Raw genomic sequence first — 17,055 nt, forward strand, 5'->3', positions numbered from 1 at the left:
TGGCCTAAAAGTTAAGAAAAACACTTTCCTGTACTATTTATGATTGATATGAAGTGACTTTCAGAATTAGGCCATAAAGTCACACATGGCCTTTTTGTTTTTTTCCAGGTTTATGATGATAAAGACTACAGGAGAATTCGGTTTGTAGGTCGTCAGAAAGAGGTGAGTAAAAAATCTAGTGAAGAGAAGTAAGCTTTCCTAAAACTTTTATGTAATCAACAAGAAATAAAAATTAACATATAAGATTTAAATAAATGTTTCCCATATTGCAAGCACCCTAACAGTTCTGGATGGGGTTCTGCCTTTCTTATAATATTAATTGTGTCTATTTCTGTCTTGTTTCCCCGTGAAATACATAACATCGTAGCCGTAGTTCTGGTTTACATATAAATGGAAGTGATCTTTTTTTAAATTCTTGTCCCTCATTCTCCTGAGACTCAGATTTAAGTAAATCATATCAACTTTAAAAAATTACTCTTTTAACCACCTGGAGGTGTGTTTTTTATAGTTTTCACCAAATAAATTAGTATGAATTTTTTACAGGGACTTAGACTGACAAGCTGAAAATGGCACATGAGTTTTTCTTCCCTTAGTGGGTCTATTAGCTCTCTACATGGTAAGGGAAGATCAGTTCAGAGGCTTGTGAGTGACCACTGGAGAAAGAATGTTGAAGTTAGAATTCTTCTGCCTAAATCAACCTATTTTTTTTTTTACCTGACTCCTTCTCTATCATTCATGTCTAGGAGCTCCTGAATTCTTAAGTAGATCAGGCATGCCTCTATGTTTCCTGAATTTGCTCCCTGAAGGATGCTGTGAAGCGTCCTTCACGGCCACCTTATTCATTCTTTTTCCCACTTTGGTTAGCCTGGTGATTCTTCTTGTTAACACCGTAGCTATCCCTAAATCATGTATTTTCCCTTCTCCTTCAATCTTGGTTACGTTATCCATTCCCAGTGTGTAGTTTTTGTACTTCTATTCCAGAGCTACAGGGCATTCCAGAAAAGCTCACATGATCATGAATTGACTATAAATTCACATTCTCAAAATTCAGCTGGTTCACTATTGTGTGGTTTGATGGGTGGGTGTCAGAAAAGTTTGTTTTATAGTGGTTGATTATTTGGCAATGCCGCTTGAGTGTTGGGTTGAGAAAGATCCTGAGGCCTGATCCACATTCAGTGAAAGAGTGTGCCATGATTGATTAGTGATGTCTACCAGGATCATGGTGGTGGAGAGGGGCTTGTGTCTGGTGAGTTTGCCTCTCGGAGTAGAAGCCGTGTGGACTTGCAGTCTAAAAATTGTGAGGTTGAATCACAGCATGGGTTCAGTTTTCTCACTTGTGAAATGGAACCATGTGAATATTTTTAGTCGAATCATAAGTCACCAGTGATACCACCCTGTCAGTTGTCGAGTACGTGGTGGCATAGGGTAAGTCCTCTTTCTCTCCATCCTCAGAAACCCTTTTCTGTTCGTTGTTTGAATTGTTAGTGTATTCCCAGTAGAAGCGTCTGTTCCATGTGCCACATTCTCCATTGCTGTATCCCAGCGATTCACACAAAGGAGCTCACGGCATCGCGAATGGGACATTGCTTCCGTGTGCAGGCTGTCCTGGGCATTCTTGTTAGGTATATGAACTTGACATTTGGAAGGTGGAAACCAATGGATGCTGAGAGGATTTGCAGGCCCTTTGGTTTCTTTTGGCAGTGATTGTGGAGAAGGGGAGGTTTCTCCTAGTGTGGATGCGGTATGGTTTCTTTTGGTGGTGACCGTGGAGGAGGGGAGAAACCGATGGATGTGGGGAGGGTTCGCAGGCCCTTTGGTTTCTTTTGGCAGTGACCGTGGGGAAGGAGGTTTCCTGGGCATCGATGGGTGGTTGTTACTGAGGTAGTGGCTGGACTCTACATCCTTGCTTTGTGGGTGTTATGGCAGGGTTGTGGGGACAAGGTAGGAGCCCCAGATTGAGCAGTTCTGGAGCGGATTGGTCCTGAAGCCCTTGGGCTCATTCATGCAATCTGGCCCCTAGCCCAGCTCCCTATCTCAGCTCTTGCAGTGACGAAGCAAGTATGCGAGTCCCTGTCGCAAATGCCTCTCTGCTGAACATTCTTTGTGTAGCTTCTGGTTTCTGGTTGGTGTAGCACAGGGTAGTGGGAAACAACTTAGGAAACCAAACAGAATCAGGATTGGCGAAGCCAGTGAGGGTGGGTACGGGAGAGTGTGATAGTAGTGTCTGTGACCGGCAGCTCACCCAGGGCGTCCTGGTTGTGACCTCAGCGCTCCAGCCAGCCCAGCCTCCAGTGCCTTCCCCCATTCAGCATCCCAAGTGTCCAGGGCACGTCTTGGCCTCACACCTTGGAGGTTCAGGGCATGTTTATAACATGATGAGTGGGCATCCTGCCCAAGCTTTCCTTCTTTCAACACAAATTTGGTGTTTAGTACTATTTTTAGTAGTAGTAGTTTGGCTTCTGAGAGACTTAATTTTTTGGAACACTTTTAGATTTATAGAAAAACTGAAGAAAGTAAAGTTTTCACAGCCCCCCCCCCCCCGCTCAGTTTCTGCTGTTTACTTCCATCTCTCATTAGTGTGCTGCCTGTGTCACAGTTGATGAGCTGATACTCATACATTACGACTAACTCAAGTCCACAGGTTCACTCTTAATGTTGTATGTTCTAGGGTTTGGTTAGATGTGTAATGACATGTATTCACCGTGACAGTGTTGTACCGAGTTCACTGCCCTAAAAATCCTCTGTGCTCTGCCTGTTCATCCCTCCCTCTTCCCAACCCCTGGCAGCCCCTGATCGTACTGTCCTCTAGTTTTGTCAAGTAATACTTTAAGAAATAAACTGGGCCAGGCACAGTAGGCTTATGCCTGTCATCCCAACACTTCGGGAGGCCAAGGTGGGCTGATCACTTGAGCCCAGGCGTTCAAGACCAGCCTAGGCAACATGGTGAAACCCTGTGTCTACAAAAAATATAAAAATGAGCCCAGCATAGTTGCACATTCCTGTAGCTTGAGCTACGTGGGAGGGTGAGGTGGGAGGGTCATTGAGTCTGGGAGGTTGAGGCTGCAGGGAGCTGAGATCATGCCACTGTACTCCAGCCTGGGCAACAGAGCAAGACCCTATCTCCAAGAAAAAAAAAGGAAAAAAATCAACTGAATCTGAACTTCACCTGTAGAACAAGCATAGCAGGAAGCTAGATAATTGAGCTGGTCGTTGCAGAAAAAACGTGGAAAGTATCTCTGTGTGGCTCCTGCCCAGCTTTGACCGGGGGCACCTGCAAAGGAATCCGTGGCCCCTGGGCCTGTGACAGGCCTTCCTGTGAGGAGACTCCTCATGTGCTAAAGAATGTGCCGGCCACCCCCAGCCAGAAATCAGGCCTCACATGGTCCTGGAGTAGGTGGCACTCTGGGGCCACGTGAGTCAGGTGGGGGCTGGAATGCGCTTGGAAGTGACCAAGTATTTCTCTACTGTTGATGGAAATATTTTCATTGCTTTATAGTCGTACAAGTAAAATTAAAAGCAGATATGACTTGTCCCCTAATAGAAGGGATGATTGGGGGAGGTCTGCAGTGAGGTGTGGTAATAATAATAGCAATAACAACAGCCTGGTAGCCAGGTACTTGGCGACATCATTTGCTTTTTTGGTTAGAAGCTGAGGCTGCCCTGCCTGGCCGCATCCGGATTCAGCCTCCTGCGCCGATGGGCTTACGAGGGCTGTGTGCTTCAGTGACTTAGCTCCTAGGCTCGTGGGCATTGCGCCCGTGTAGATGAGGAAAGGCTTGGAGCAGCGCTTGTCCCAGGGAAGCCTCTAGTGTGTGTTCGCCTTACTCTGCTGCTGCCTTTGCCACCACCATGAGGGCTGGCTTCATTTTTAGATTTTTTTAAAATACTGAAGTTAAACGTTAGCGTCCATACACAAGGTCTTTACTTTTAGTTTTTGAAAAGAAGGAATTAGGCAGCAAACCCAGAACATCAGGAGGCTGGGATCCCTTGAGCGCGACTCTGTGCCGCCCCTCTCCACCTGTGTGTGTCAGGATCACAGAACAGCTGGGGGCTTCAGCTTGTGCCTTCATCTGCCCGCCAGTGGGATGGATTCTCTCTTCAGATACTCGACAGGGCGGAGTCACTCCCCGACCCGCACAGCCCACAGCTGGGCGTTTGGGTCAGAGCGAGATTCTGCACGTTTTCTTAGACACCTAGGCTGGCAGGGTTGAGTCCAGTTGTGACCCTGTGGCCTCACCTGCCTGGCCCTCAGTTCTTCAGTAGCAGGCTTCAAGGTGCGTGGTGCCACCAAGGTTAGGAGAAGTTGCACGCGGTGCTAATGTCTACCTGGCGTGCTGTTTTGTTGCGATAATGTGAAGTTTTATCCTTCTGAGAAGAGTGTGTGTAGATTTTGTTAATGGAAATAATTGAGTAGTGCTCACGAGAGAGGAAAACTACCAAGACCCTCCAAACAGAAAGTGCGGGTGCCGCCATGGAGCAACTGAAACTTTGTGCCTTGCTGCTGGGAATGTAAATGGCGCAGCTGTGAAGGAAAACAGCGTGTGGGTTCCTCAAAAAGTTGAAGCTAGGACTTCCATCCAATCCATTGGTGCCACTTCTGAGTGTGTGCCCAAAAGAATTGAAAGCGGGGTCTGGGGTACACTCGTGTCGTAGCAGCATTATTCATTATAACTAAAACCTGGAGGCTGGGTGCGGTGGCTCACGCCTGTAATCCCAGCACTTTTGGGAAGCCGAGGCGGGCGGATCACGAGGTCAGGAGATCAAGACCATCCTGGCTAACACAGTGAAACCCCATCTCTACTAAAAATACAAAAAATTAGCCGGGCGCGGTGGTGGGCGCCCATAGTCCCAGCTACTCGGGAGGCTGAGGCAGGAGAATGGCGTGAACCCCGGGGGGCGCAGCCTGCAGTGAGCTGAGATCACGCCACTGCACTCCAGCCTGGGCGACAGCGAGACTCCATCTCAAAAAAAAAAAAAAAAAAAGAAACCTGGAAGCAGTTTGGGGGTCCATTGTCAGCTGAACAGTTAAGCAAAATGTGATCTGTCCATGGACAGTGGAATATTTATTCAGCCTTAAGGAAGAACGCTTGACACGCCCCACAACACGGATAAGCCTGGAGGACGTTGCACTCATTGAAGTGAGCCAGTCACAGAAGCAGACTGCGTGATTCCTCTAACACGAGGGACCAGAACAGTCGCTTCTTAGAGGTACTAAGAGGTCCTATGTGAGGTACTTAGAGGTACTGTGTGAGGCACTTAGAGGTACTGTGTGAACGCTGTGTGATTCCTCTAATACGGGGGACCAGAACAGTCGCTTCTTAGAGGTAGCAAGTCGGTGGTGGTTGCCGGAGGCGGGGGGTGAATTTGGAGTTAGTGTTGAATGGAAATGGGGTTTTAGTTTAGGAAGGTGGAAGGTTCTGCAGATGGGTGGTGGTGATGGTTGCACAATAATGTGAATATACATGGTGTCCTTAGAAATGGTAAAGATGGCAAGTTTTATGTTATGTGTATTTTACCACAATTAAAAAAAAAAATTGAGAGGGAAGTGGCTTCAGGCCGACGCAGGAATCGAGCAGAGGTTCCTCCCTGAGGCTTCTGTGGCTGGTGTCGATCATTCTTATTTCTCCCAAGAGGCCGGCAGGGCAGGGCACACTCGGGTGGGGAAGCAAGTGAGACTGAGGCTGGGCCCACGCAGCACCTCCAGAGGCTCTGCACACCCGTGGTGGTAACTTGTGTTGTCACCCAGGACAAGCGCACTCCTCAGATCAGCAGTGGAAGAGACTTGTGATGTCTTTCGTCCACATTGAGCCGTCTCTTGAGGCCAGCGCAGCACCACCCGAACCATGCTGGCTCTCGGGCGTGCACACACACGCTGCTGGTCACGGGGGATGCCAGAGAGCTGAGAGGGAGTGCTGAGGTACCCAGGGGTCAGTAGCTGCAGGAAGCAGCCACTATTCCTAGGACTTGGGGGGCAGGAGGAAGAGGTGGCGTCACCAGGAGGAAGCTGTGAAAGTGCCTGTGTGGTGCCGTTGGAGCTCCAGGTGGGAGACAGGACTGGGAGTCGGGGATGGGTGCCAGGGTGAGGCCCCCAGCCAGACAGTGGTGGCTGAGAAGGTCCTCTGTGAGAGGAAGATTGAATTGAGGGGCCTCGGAATTCCACCCTCCGCCTTTGCAGGTCATCTGGTTGGTGGCAGAGGCGGAGTCTGTGCTTGCTTTCAGGTTCATCCTTAGAGGGTATAAGAGGGGAGGTTTGCCTGAGTCTCTCTTGTCTTGAAGCAACCTGGGCGTCCCTTAGGGGGTGTTTGAGACGCGGGCGATGCGGTGTGCGCCATGGCTGCTCTCCAGAGCTTTTGTGTGGCTTCCTGCTTCTGCATGCTCCTCCCCCCGAGCTTCCCTCCCAAATACGCCATCTTTATAGTGGAGTGAAGGCAATCGGATTTTAAAAGAAATCTTCTGGATGGATAAAAACCGTGGGTCTTTGCTTCCTTTAGAAAGGCTTGGACTGTCAGAAATAATGATTATAAAGTGAGGTTTATTTATCCCAGGAACCAGAGGAAAATAGTTGGAACTATGAATTCGCGAGCCCCAGGTTCACATGCTGGTGGCTTTGTCGGTGAGCCGGCGAGATGGGCTTTATTTCCTCCCTCGTGCAGCTCCCCGGCTTCCTCTTTGCTTCTCTATTGTGTCTTTGTGTCTTGTGGTGCTTTCTCTTCAAGGCACTGGCAAAATTAGTCACTGGATTCCAACATTCTCAAAGCAAGTTTGAACATGTTGTACAGACAGCTCAATTGTGGTTTTTAGAGCATTTTCTATGAAATTATTTAGTTTAAAAATTAATTTGAAGGAAAACTTCAGTTTTGCCTGTGATTTAAGAATTATATACTTATATAGACATATATACACACGTTTAGCTAAAATAATTATTGGCGTTAATGTTAAGAATGCCTGATATTCTAAATAATTGAACTGAGCTTTTACTTTATTTTAAACCGTTATTTTAAATGTCCATGAATGGGGTCGGTATTCTACAGAGCGTCGATGGTCCAGCTGATGGATATTTCCCTTTTGCATTGGTTTTGATGCTATGTCACAGAATCACATATTTTATGTTTTATCTTTAATAGATGTAATCTCAGTTTGACATAATAGGACTTTCACTCCTAAAGATTTAAACCTACATATTTTTATGCCCAATCATTTGATCATCAAGAGGTCAAAGGAAAGAGTGTTTCCTATTTTTTACGTTAGTGATGGGCGAAGGACTCATTTTACAGTGGTTGGACACTTCACTGTGTATGATGTGCCATGTGCTTAACAAGAGATGGCGTGTGGGCTGCCGTGACGGTTCTCCCTTGATTCCCTCGTGAAGTGCAGCAGCGCTCTTCAGTTTTTCTCACCTTTCCCCAGGTGAAAGCGGGTGAGAATGGAGCCTTGAGTCTGAACCCGGAGTGGGGCTCTGTGTCGTGGCTGGGTGTGTTCACTGCCGGAGCTTGGCCGTGTGAATCCGGACTGGGACTCTGTGTCGTGGCTGGGTGTGTTCACTGCCGGAGCTTGGCCGTGTGAACCTGGAGTGGGGCTGTTTGTCGTGGCTGGGTGTGTTCGCTGCTGGTTCTTTGTATTCCTGCGGTTGCACTGAGCTCCTGGAGCCAGACGTTTGCTGGTGATGGGCGGTCAGGGTCGCCCTTGAGCTGCGCACACTAAATGACGGGAGGGCATCCCGCGTCAGTCACCAGTGTTGAGGCGTCAGCAGCTTTCCCTGCAGGGAGGTGGCCGGTCTCTTTGACTGCCGTGATCGGGGCCTGGCAGTTTGTTAGTGCGGCCTTTGTGACACGTTGTCACTTAGGCAGACACCATATTATTTACACCATAAGGCTTAATTTGTATGGTTAGTTGCCTCGCCTGCAGCAGGGGTGAGCAGAACATCGCTCACTCCAGAGCCCGTTGCAAGGCGCTGGGGACAAGGCGAGCCGCCGGGCCAGCAGCAGAGGCTTGTGTTGCAGGAGCGTGTGGAACAACCTGGGCGGTGCCCCACGGCTCAGGCCTCTGCTTTAACGTGGCTTCATTTTCCACTAACTTCCTACTGTGTTTCTGGAAATAGATCTTCAAGGAAAAGCTTTACACAATGGTCATCTGTAACTGACAGAACCTCTTGAAAAATAAACCTTTCCGAAACGGATCTGTGAGGGAGAGTGGTGCCCTGCCTCCCACTGCGTGTGTGTTCTCTATGACTGTGTGGCACTGAATGAGCCTCTGGCCTCCAGAAATGAGTGACTTTGTGATGAGCCCTGTTGCTGCTTCCACTCTGGGGCGGGGACGCTGTAAAAGGAGCGCAAAGTTTCAGGCTGTGCCATTAAGCGGGGGAACCCCAGGAGCAACGTCCGAGGCAGAGGGTTGGGTCATGCTTGGCGGGGCTGGCCCTCCAGGAGGGGACACGCAGGTAGACCCACATCCCTGGGCTTTGAGGCCCGCTGGGGGTGTAGAGTTGAGTTCCTTCCCTCTACATGCACAGACGCCGGCGCTCTACTTCCCATAGCTTCCCGGTGCTTCGTGCCTTGTCTTCCTGGCACTTTCTCCTTGACTATTCCCAAGGGCAGCTGAAAGGGGCTGGCTCATTACAGAGTCAGAGGAAATCGAGGCATGTCCCCTTTCCAGGTTCCCAAATTTGCCATCGTGAGCATCATCAAATACATTATTTGTTAAGCCAGGATGTTTTAATTGCTTTTTAAAAAACGTAAATTCTGTGAAACGGAATAGTCTAATGATTACGTTTTCCCATGTACCCAGGCAGTCAGTTTCAACAATTACCAACCGAAATCATTGTCGGAGGGGCCAGTCTGGCCCAGCTCTGCTAATCGTTGTCAGAGGGGCCAGTCTGGCTCAGCTCCGCTCTGCCTCTCCCCCAGCCCCCCAGCCCCTGGTACTGTTGACGTGAATCTTTGACATCACGTTACTGAGTCTAAATTTATCATGTGTAAGTTGACCCTTGAACAACATAGGTTTGAACTGTGTGAGTCCACTTCAATGGCTTCTCTTTCGCCTCTGCCACGTGCCCCATGGGCTCTGCCACGCCCTGAGACAGCAGGACCAACCCTGGCTTCCCCTCCTCAGCCTGCTCAGTGCGACGATGATGAGGGTGAAGACCTTCATGATGATCCGCTTCCACTTAATGGAAAGTCAGTTCATTTTCTCTTCCTCGTGATTTCCTTCATTGTATTTTCTTCCTCTAGCTTACTTTATTATAAGAATCCAATATATAATACTTGTAACATGCAAAATGTATGTTAATCGACCGTTTATGTTATTGGTAAACATTCTGGTCAGCATCAGGCTATGAGTAAATTGTGGGGGAGTCAAAAGTAATATGCAGATTTTCAACTGCGTTGGGGGTGGTTCCCCCAACGCCTGAGTTGTTCAAAAGATACTAACATTTGGATTTTACAGGGAAGTAAAAAAAAAAAACCAAAATAACAAAATATATTAACATGACAACAATATAATTATCACACCTTAAAAATTATAATCTCTTTAAGTTAAATATCTAAGTGGTGTTAAACATTCTTGATCATGCACGGTTTTAAAAATGTTACAGTGTGACTTCCGAGCCCAGGTAAGTTCCTCCTTGCAGCTGTTGGTGTCTCTTATGTCTCTTTTAATGTGTAGGTTCCCATCGGTCTCCCACTCTCTTTTTCTCATTGGAAACTTTTATTTGTTAAAGAACCTGGGTCATTTCCTCTGTAGAGTCACCCACAGCTGGAGTCTACTGACCCCATCACTGTAGTGTTGTTGAACGTGTCTCTTGTCTCTGCATGTTTTGGAAATTAGTTGGATCTCAAGGCTTGGTCAGATTGAGGGTCAGTGTTTTGTTCCTGGTGAGACTGCTACATAGGGGATGTGTCACTCCATCAGGAGGCACATAATATAATTGGTTCTGGTTGTAGTAAGAGACTTTGATCATTATCTCTTACATCTGTGATTTCATAACGGGTTGTAAAATGATGATATTATCCATCTTATTAGGTTGAATACTTATATCAAAAGAAACCTTGGTGCTGAGGTAAAGTTTCTGTAGGAAAATCAGAAGAAATACTTGATTCTTTCCCTTTATTTACCAGTCTTTAATGGGTTGATTCTGTAGTTTCTGTTTGTTTTGTGTTGCTATAACAGAATACCTGAGACTGGATAATTTATAAGGAACAGAGATTTATTTCTTACAGTCTGGAGGCTGGGAAATCCAAGGTTGAGGGCTGTGTCTGGTGAGGGTGGAAGGCGGAAGGGCTGGAGAGTGTGCATGAAGGGGACTGAACTCCTTCTACCAGGAGCCCACCCACCACCTGTGAGGGCAGCCAGAATCCCTCATGAGGCAGAACCCTGTGACCTCAGTACCTCTGAAGGCCCCGCCCTGTCTCTCAACACGGTTGCATTGACTATTCAGTTTCCAACAGAGGAACCTTCGGGGAGCATATTCAAACCATAGTACCTAGTAAGGTAGTTAATGAGTTTTTAAAATATGTTTATGAAATCATGAGTGTAAAAATTTGTGTTTCAGCATTTTGCAGTTATAATCCCCTTGTCCCTCCAATTTCCTGTATCCCAGATTATCCCATGCGGCAAACTTCCGCGGGTTGACTCCTCTTTTGACACAACCTTAGTTGCCTTAAAAGCTTCCCTGACTTGTGCCACAATACAGTGTCTGAAGTTCATCCTATAACATTTCCTGTCCTGGACCCAGAATCAGTCATTTTTGAAAGAATCCAGTCCCTTCCCTTCGGTGTGAAGTGGTGTTTAGAGACCCCCATGTGGGTAGCAGGGGTCCTCATTGCCACTGAGTTAATCATGGTCCTGGCGATGGAGCTAGAAAGGGTGTGTGTAGGCTGGGCGCAGTGGCTCACGCCTGTAATCCCAGCACTTTGAGAGGCCGAGGCAGACGGATCACCTAAGGTCAGGAGTTTGAGACCAGCCTGACCAACATGGTGAAACCCCGTCTCCACTAAAAATACAAAAATCAGTTGGGCGTGGTGGCAGGCGCCTGTAATCCCAGCTACTCGGGAGGCTGAGGCAGAGAATTAGTTGAACCTGGGAGGGGGAGGTTGCAGTGAGCCAAAATCGCGCCACTGCATTCCAGCCTGGGCGACAGAGTGAGACTCTGTCTCAAAAAAAGAAAAGAAAGGGTGTGTGTGAACATCAGACATGGGATGAGTCACACTGATCCTTCCAAACTCAGTTCAGGGTTACAAGACTTCTGCTGAACCCGTGAGCTGACCTCTCTCATTCCTTCCCCACACTGAAAATCCTGATTTTTCAATAATAGTTTCGTTTGCTTTGGAAGCAGTTTTATTCTTAAGGTGTGTCCTGTTAGAAATGTTCCTGTTACTCTCTCTTAAAGTTTTTGGGAATTCCTTAGGTCCATTTGTCTCCTTTAAAAGTTTAGTTTTGTAACTTTGAAAAATGTAAAATACAGTCTCAGAATCAGATTTATAAAACTTGGAAGAAAGTCTAACGATCGTGCTCGCGTCCTCCTTCCTTTCCACCTCACAGTAGTAACTGTTCAATGCTTTCTCCTTTGGATTTCATGTAAATAAGTGAATATGTAGGCGGACCCCTGGTATTCCCCACATGGATGAGTGGAAGCCTTCTGTCCACTTACCCACTGCCTGGCATCTCCACATAGTCCTGTGTCCTCCTTCACCCCATTGTGATATTATGGAGACAGCTTTTTCATTCCGTTTTGATTGTAACTGAAAGCATCAACACACAAGCAGGACGTGAAGTTACCAGAGTCTTTCCTGCACATGGCTGTGAGTCATAAATGACCAGGTGGAAGACACAGTGGATGAGGAGACCCAGTGTACGGTAGCAGCAAACAAGAGAAAACACTTAGGAACGACCTAAGCGGCATTCAGGACCTCTGTGGCCCAAGGGGAAAGCTGGAAGGACATTGTTGGTCTAACGGATTGCAGCGCTAGTGGCATTTTTGGCGTTTTAGATAAATCTATTCCATCAGTATCATGTTTACTGAGGTGGATAACTGCATGGAGGTTCTGTGAGAGAATGTTCTTATGAAACGCACATGGGAGCCTGTGAGGGACAGGCCCGAGCAATACAAATGCCCTCAGGTGGGACAGAACAATGTGGTGGGGAGAAGAGGGCGTGGCAGAGCCCATGGGGCACGTGTCAGCGTTTGCTGAGTCCACGGGGACGGAAGGGAAAGCCTCTGTGCTGCTCTGATTCTAGCAGCGCCTCTCCGAGTTTGGAAATTTATTCCAGTGGAAAGTAAATGTGTGTGTAGGCCCTGAATTTAATTTGTGAGTCATGAAGGTCTACAGTGATAATAGTTAAATGAAGCATGCACCATAGATCCATGCTGACGGTGCATAAATTTGTGTGTGGTGGGTTAAATTGTATGTAGTTAGCAAGTTTGTGTATTTGTTTACGTAAGTTTTTCTTCTTGTTCCAGGTGAATGAAAACTTTGCCATTGATTTGATAGCAGAACAGCCCGTGAGTGAGGTGGAGACTCGGGTGATAGCGTGCGACGGCGGCGGGGGGGCTCTTGGCCACCCAAAAGTGTATATAAACTTGGTGCGTAGCCGACCACCCGCACACACGTTAGGGCGGCCTGCTCGTCCTTATACTCCCCTTCACTGCCAATGCCTGTTCTTTCTGCCCTCTTCTCTACCTGCTCCCGAGGCTGCCCTTACGGGGTTCACACTGCTGGCACATTCACCCTACAGCGCCACACTACGGGACCTACGTACAGGTGCATGTCCGAAAACCCCCTTTCAACTGTGAAGTGGTGGGCGGCGTGTCTCTTCTCGAACGCTCAGGTGTCTTTCCTCTCTGGGCCCTTCTCAGTTTGGTCATCACTTAGCTCAGGCTGCCACACACAGCACCGCAGGCTGGGGTTGAAAACAACAAACACATTTCCCACAGCGCTGGAGGCTGCAGCCCAAGACCATGGTGCCGCTCTGTTGGTTCCTCCTGGGGCCTCACTCCGAGCTTGCAGATGAGGTCTCCTCCCTGTGTCTTCACAGGGCCGTCCCTCTCTGGGAGACTCCTCATCCCCTCTTCTTATAAGGGCACCAGGCAGATTGGCTCAGGGCCCCTGTGTGACCTCAGTTCACCTTCATCACCTCTTTAAAGGCCCCATCTGCAAATACAGTCACATCGGGGTTAGGACTTCGGGGGCACACGGTTTATTTTGTAACAATCCCTATGTAATCTTTTATGCCTGTTGGTGAGTGTCATATACAGGACCATTGAGAAAAAAAGAACACAGGACCAGAGAAAGAGACCATGGGCTGAAGCTGGGATGTGGAACTGGGGTGCAGGGTGGGAGGGAGGCTGCTGCAGAGCACTCAGGGACTCAGGCAGCTGCTGACCTGGGGTGCAGGGAGAGGGGGAGGCCGCCAACCGTGGAGCACTCAGGGACCCAGGCAGCTGCTGACCTGGGGTGTAGGGAGAGGGGGAGACCGCCGACCGTGGAGCACTGAGGGACCCAGGCAGCTGCTGACCTGGGGTGCAGGGAGTGGGGGGCCACCGACTGTGGAGCACTCAGGGACTCAGGCAGCTGCTGGGCTTGGTGTTCTCCCTAAAGCAGAGTCCTGGTTGAGGGACTTTAACTTCGTTAGAGCTGACATTGATTAAAAGCTGTCATTATCTTGTTGCCTGTCCTGAAAAGGGGACAGTGTAACAGGCATAAATGGTTAAGCAGCCTAGAGTGGGACTGGGCACCCAGCATGTCCCCTCCTGGGCTCCAGCCCTGCGGGCCGAGCCTGGGTATGCCTCACGGTCCTGTGCAGCACCCACCGCCTGCTCCAGGCTGCTAAGGTGTGGGGAGTGAATGGAGCTGCCGGCCGACAGTGATGTCCCTGGGGGTCCTAGGGGATGGCTGCGTAACCCGGGGTGGGAGCCTGAGGCCAGGGGCTTTGGTCAGGCCGGAACCGAGATTGACAGTCTGCATTCTTAATTCAGTAGTAACTGTGTATTTTTATGTGTTTCTGACAGTCTGTTTCAAGTTTTACACATACATTTTCAGTGCTTAATATCTAGATTTGAAGTAGAATATGGAAATACGACATCATTCCTTTTGAATTTTTTCAGGACAAGGAAACAAAAACTGGCATGTGCGGTTACTGTGGGCTCCAGTTCAGACAGCACCACCACTAGAGCGTGTGGCACGCCCGGGGTCCCACAGCGTCCTGGGAGCATTTCCACGGGGAAGCTGAGCGCGTGAAGCTCGCTGGTTCTGTGCGAAGGGTATTCCTGGTGTTGAATAAAGGGTGTTGCTGTCAAGGCTGACAATTTGTAAGTTTGTTTCTTTCATAGGCTGGGCTTTGGAAGTGAACATCCACATGGACGTGGGGAGACATGCAAGTGGAAGCCGTGCCCGCTCCAGTGAGCCTGAGCTGCCTCCTTCTGGCTGCTGCGTGCCTTACCGGCTGCTTCTGTGTGTCTCCTCTTATCCTTGGGGCCACGTGGGCTGCAGGAATGGGCGGGGGGCAGGGAGGGAGAAGGAGAAGTGCCTCTTGTTTTGCAGATGCAACTGTGCTTCAGAGAGCCAGGGTGGCTGTTGAGGTGCACGGTGAAGGAGGGCGCCCAGGCCTCAACTTGTCCTATGGGAAGGCCAGCCTGTCTCCTGTTGCTGGCAGAGCTGGTCTATCCCTCTGTCCTAGTCCCTATGTTGAAATGTCAGATCTTCAAACCCAAGAATTTAAGCACTGGTTTGAAGGTATTGAAAGTCACGTACTGGCCACATTAAGGACAGTCTATGTTTTTAAAAGAGTAAGGATTATAATGTAGTGTAACACAAAAATAAAAGTAGATTTTGAGGGAAGAGAAAGGAGTCTTGCTAGAATGATCCAGGAGTCTGGCCTGTGAGTAACGGGAATTCCAGAGGCGGAAATACCACAGCAGAGGGAAGGCGAGAGGGAAGGCGAGTGGGAAGGCGAGAGGGAACGTGAGAGGGAAGGTGAGTGGGAAGGCGAGCGGGAAGGCGAGAGGGACGGCGAGCGGGAAGGCGAGCGGGACGGCGAGTGGGAAGGTGAGTGGGAAGGCGAGAGGGAAGGCGAGCGGGAGGGTGAGAGGGACAGTGAGAAGGAAGGTGAGGCAGAAACAGCAGAAACACATTTCCCAAGCCAAAGAAAAACCCACAGATCACAGGGCTCACCAAGTTCTAGCAGTATTGGTGAGAAAAGACAACTAGGCATATTCTGGTTTAAGAAAAGAATTAAGCTGTGAACTTTAGAGTCTAGAGAAAAGAAAACCTTTTAAGCTCATGGTTGAAAACAAATCACAGTGGAAAAGTGATCAGTGATGAGGCATCCAGGTCTTTGTCTTTGATGCTGGAGGCTGGAAGAGTGAAACATTGTCCACAATCTTCATGTATAACCAGAGTTAAATTCCTTATCCTGAGAGGAGGACATTCTTGGATGTGGGAGAGTTCAGAGGTCATCATCCTGGACCCCACTGGGGAAAATACCTTGAGGAGAAGGCCTTACCCAGCAGACATGACCACAGCCCTCGGTGTGGGGAGGGAGGCTGAGGCAGGAGCGGCTGCTAGTGGGAACCAGTTCATTCCAGTGGCACGCTACCCAGACATGCGTGTGAGGCCGTGCTTCCGGGCTGCAGGGACGGTCCGATCATGTTGCCCTTGGTGCTGAGTTGGGAGGTCTGGGAGGGGGAGAAGGAAGAAGGGGATGCAGGGATCCAGGAGGTCTCTGGGTTGGGTGGGTGGAGGTGGAAGGAGGCTGAAGCTCCCTCTTGGAGTGGCATGAAAACAAAATGGAGACAGATGTGATGCAGTATGTTGATGCCACCTGGATTCGAAACAACTGTGGCAACATCTGTGAGCTGTCCCCGTGAGGGCCCAGAGAGGGAACAGCAGCAGGCCAGGAAATTGAAAATGTGGATGCAGAATAACCAGGGATGGGGAGAGGTGAAGGGGTGGGCAGGGGAAGGGGGAGAGAAGGGAGGAGCGAGGACTCAGAGCCAGGAGCCAGGCCAGCCCTTGGGGGAGCCACTGGTGGAGACGAGGCCCCGGAGCTCCACCCTGGGCTACAGGTGCACCCCCGCCGTCTCTCATGTGCCACTTGCTTGTCCTTCATGTGTTGGGCTACGATGCTGCTTTTCTTTACGCATGCTGACGTGGTGAGTGACGTTAGTCAGACCTGCACGTTCCGAGGTGGACCTGAGTGTAGGGGCAAGGCTTGCTTTTAATTCCCCTTTAAACACTGTCCTCCTTGGGTCTTCGTGTCAGGGCCGTGCTCACTTTGAGTTGGGAACTGCCCACATTTTCTGTTCTCTGGAAGAGAAGGTGTAGGATTGGGATTCCTGTTTCTTGCCTGGTGGAACTCGCAGGAAAGTCTTCTGGGCCTGGGCTTGTTGTGGGAAAGTGGGCATCTAAGATTGAGTCTCCTTGAGTAGTTACAGGACATTCAGCCTTCTTGAGCCAGTGTTGTAGATTGTATTTTTTCTAAAACTTGGACTCTCTTGCCGAGACTTGCAGAGTTTTACTGGCATGGAGATGCAGCTCAAGTATTTCCAAGATTTGTCAGTGTCTCGGGTTCACAGTGACACCCTCTTTTCTAATGTTCGTATGCGCCTTTGTTTTTTTTCTCAGTCCCACCAGAGGTTGTCAGTAACGTTTGTGTTTCTAAGCGACCTTCAGCTTGGCAATCCACTCTGTTGTATTTTTGGTTTCTACTTAATTTCTGCTCGTTATTTTCAATTTCTACATTCTTGCTGTTTATTTTACTGTTCTGTTAATAACTTTCTGAGGTGGGTTAATTATTTTGTTCCCAGCTTTTCTTCTTTTCATGTGTATTTCATGCTCTAAATTTCTTTCTAATCTCTGTTTCAGCTGCATTTCCCCTAATTTTGTAGGTTATTTTTTATTACCATTCAGTTTTAAATATCTTACAAAAGTGTGTTTATTAAAACCAAGTGTATGGGGTTTCCACTTTGATGCTGCTTTGTATTGTGCTCTGAGAACATCCTCAGATGAGTTCATTTGTGGGAAGTCTGTGGAGACTTGCTCCATGGTCCACCACATGCATTTC

At 48.7% G+C, this 17,055-nt stretch overlaps 1 protein-coding gene across 1 annotated transcript in view; it reads left to right on the forward strand.

Moving 5' to 3' along the window:
• The window catches only part of NDUFS6 (NADH:ubiquinone oxidoreductase subunit S6), a 21,292-nt gene extending 6,338 nt beyond the window's left edge, over window positions 1-14,954 (forward strand). Inside the window, exons 2-4 of the mRNA XM_032135582.2 lie at window positions 109-162; window positions 12,455-12,577; window positions 14,099-14,954. Coding sequence (XP_031991473.1) covers window positions 109-162; window positions 12,455-12,577; window positions 14,099-14,164 — 243 coding nt within the window. The 3' untranslated portion in view covers window positions 14,165-14,954. The remainder of the gene's footprint in view (window positions 1-108; window positions 163-12,454; window positions 12,578-14,098) is intronic.
• The last annotated feature ends 2,101 nt before the right edge of the window (window positions 14,955-17,055 follow it).

This window comes from Hylobates moloch, unplaced genomic scaffold (assembly GCF_009828535.3).
Source record: "Hylobates moloch isolate HMO894 unplaced genomic scaffold, HMol_V3 SCAFFOLD_17, whole genome shotgun sequence".
NCBI lineage: Eukaryota > Metazoa > Chordata > Mammalia > Primates > Hylobatidae > Hylobates > Hylobates moloch.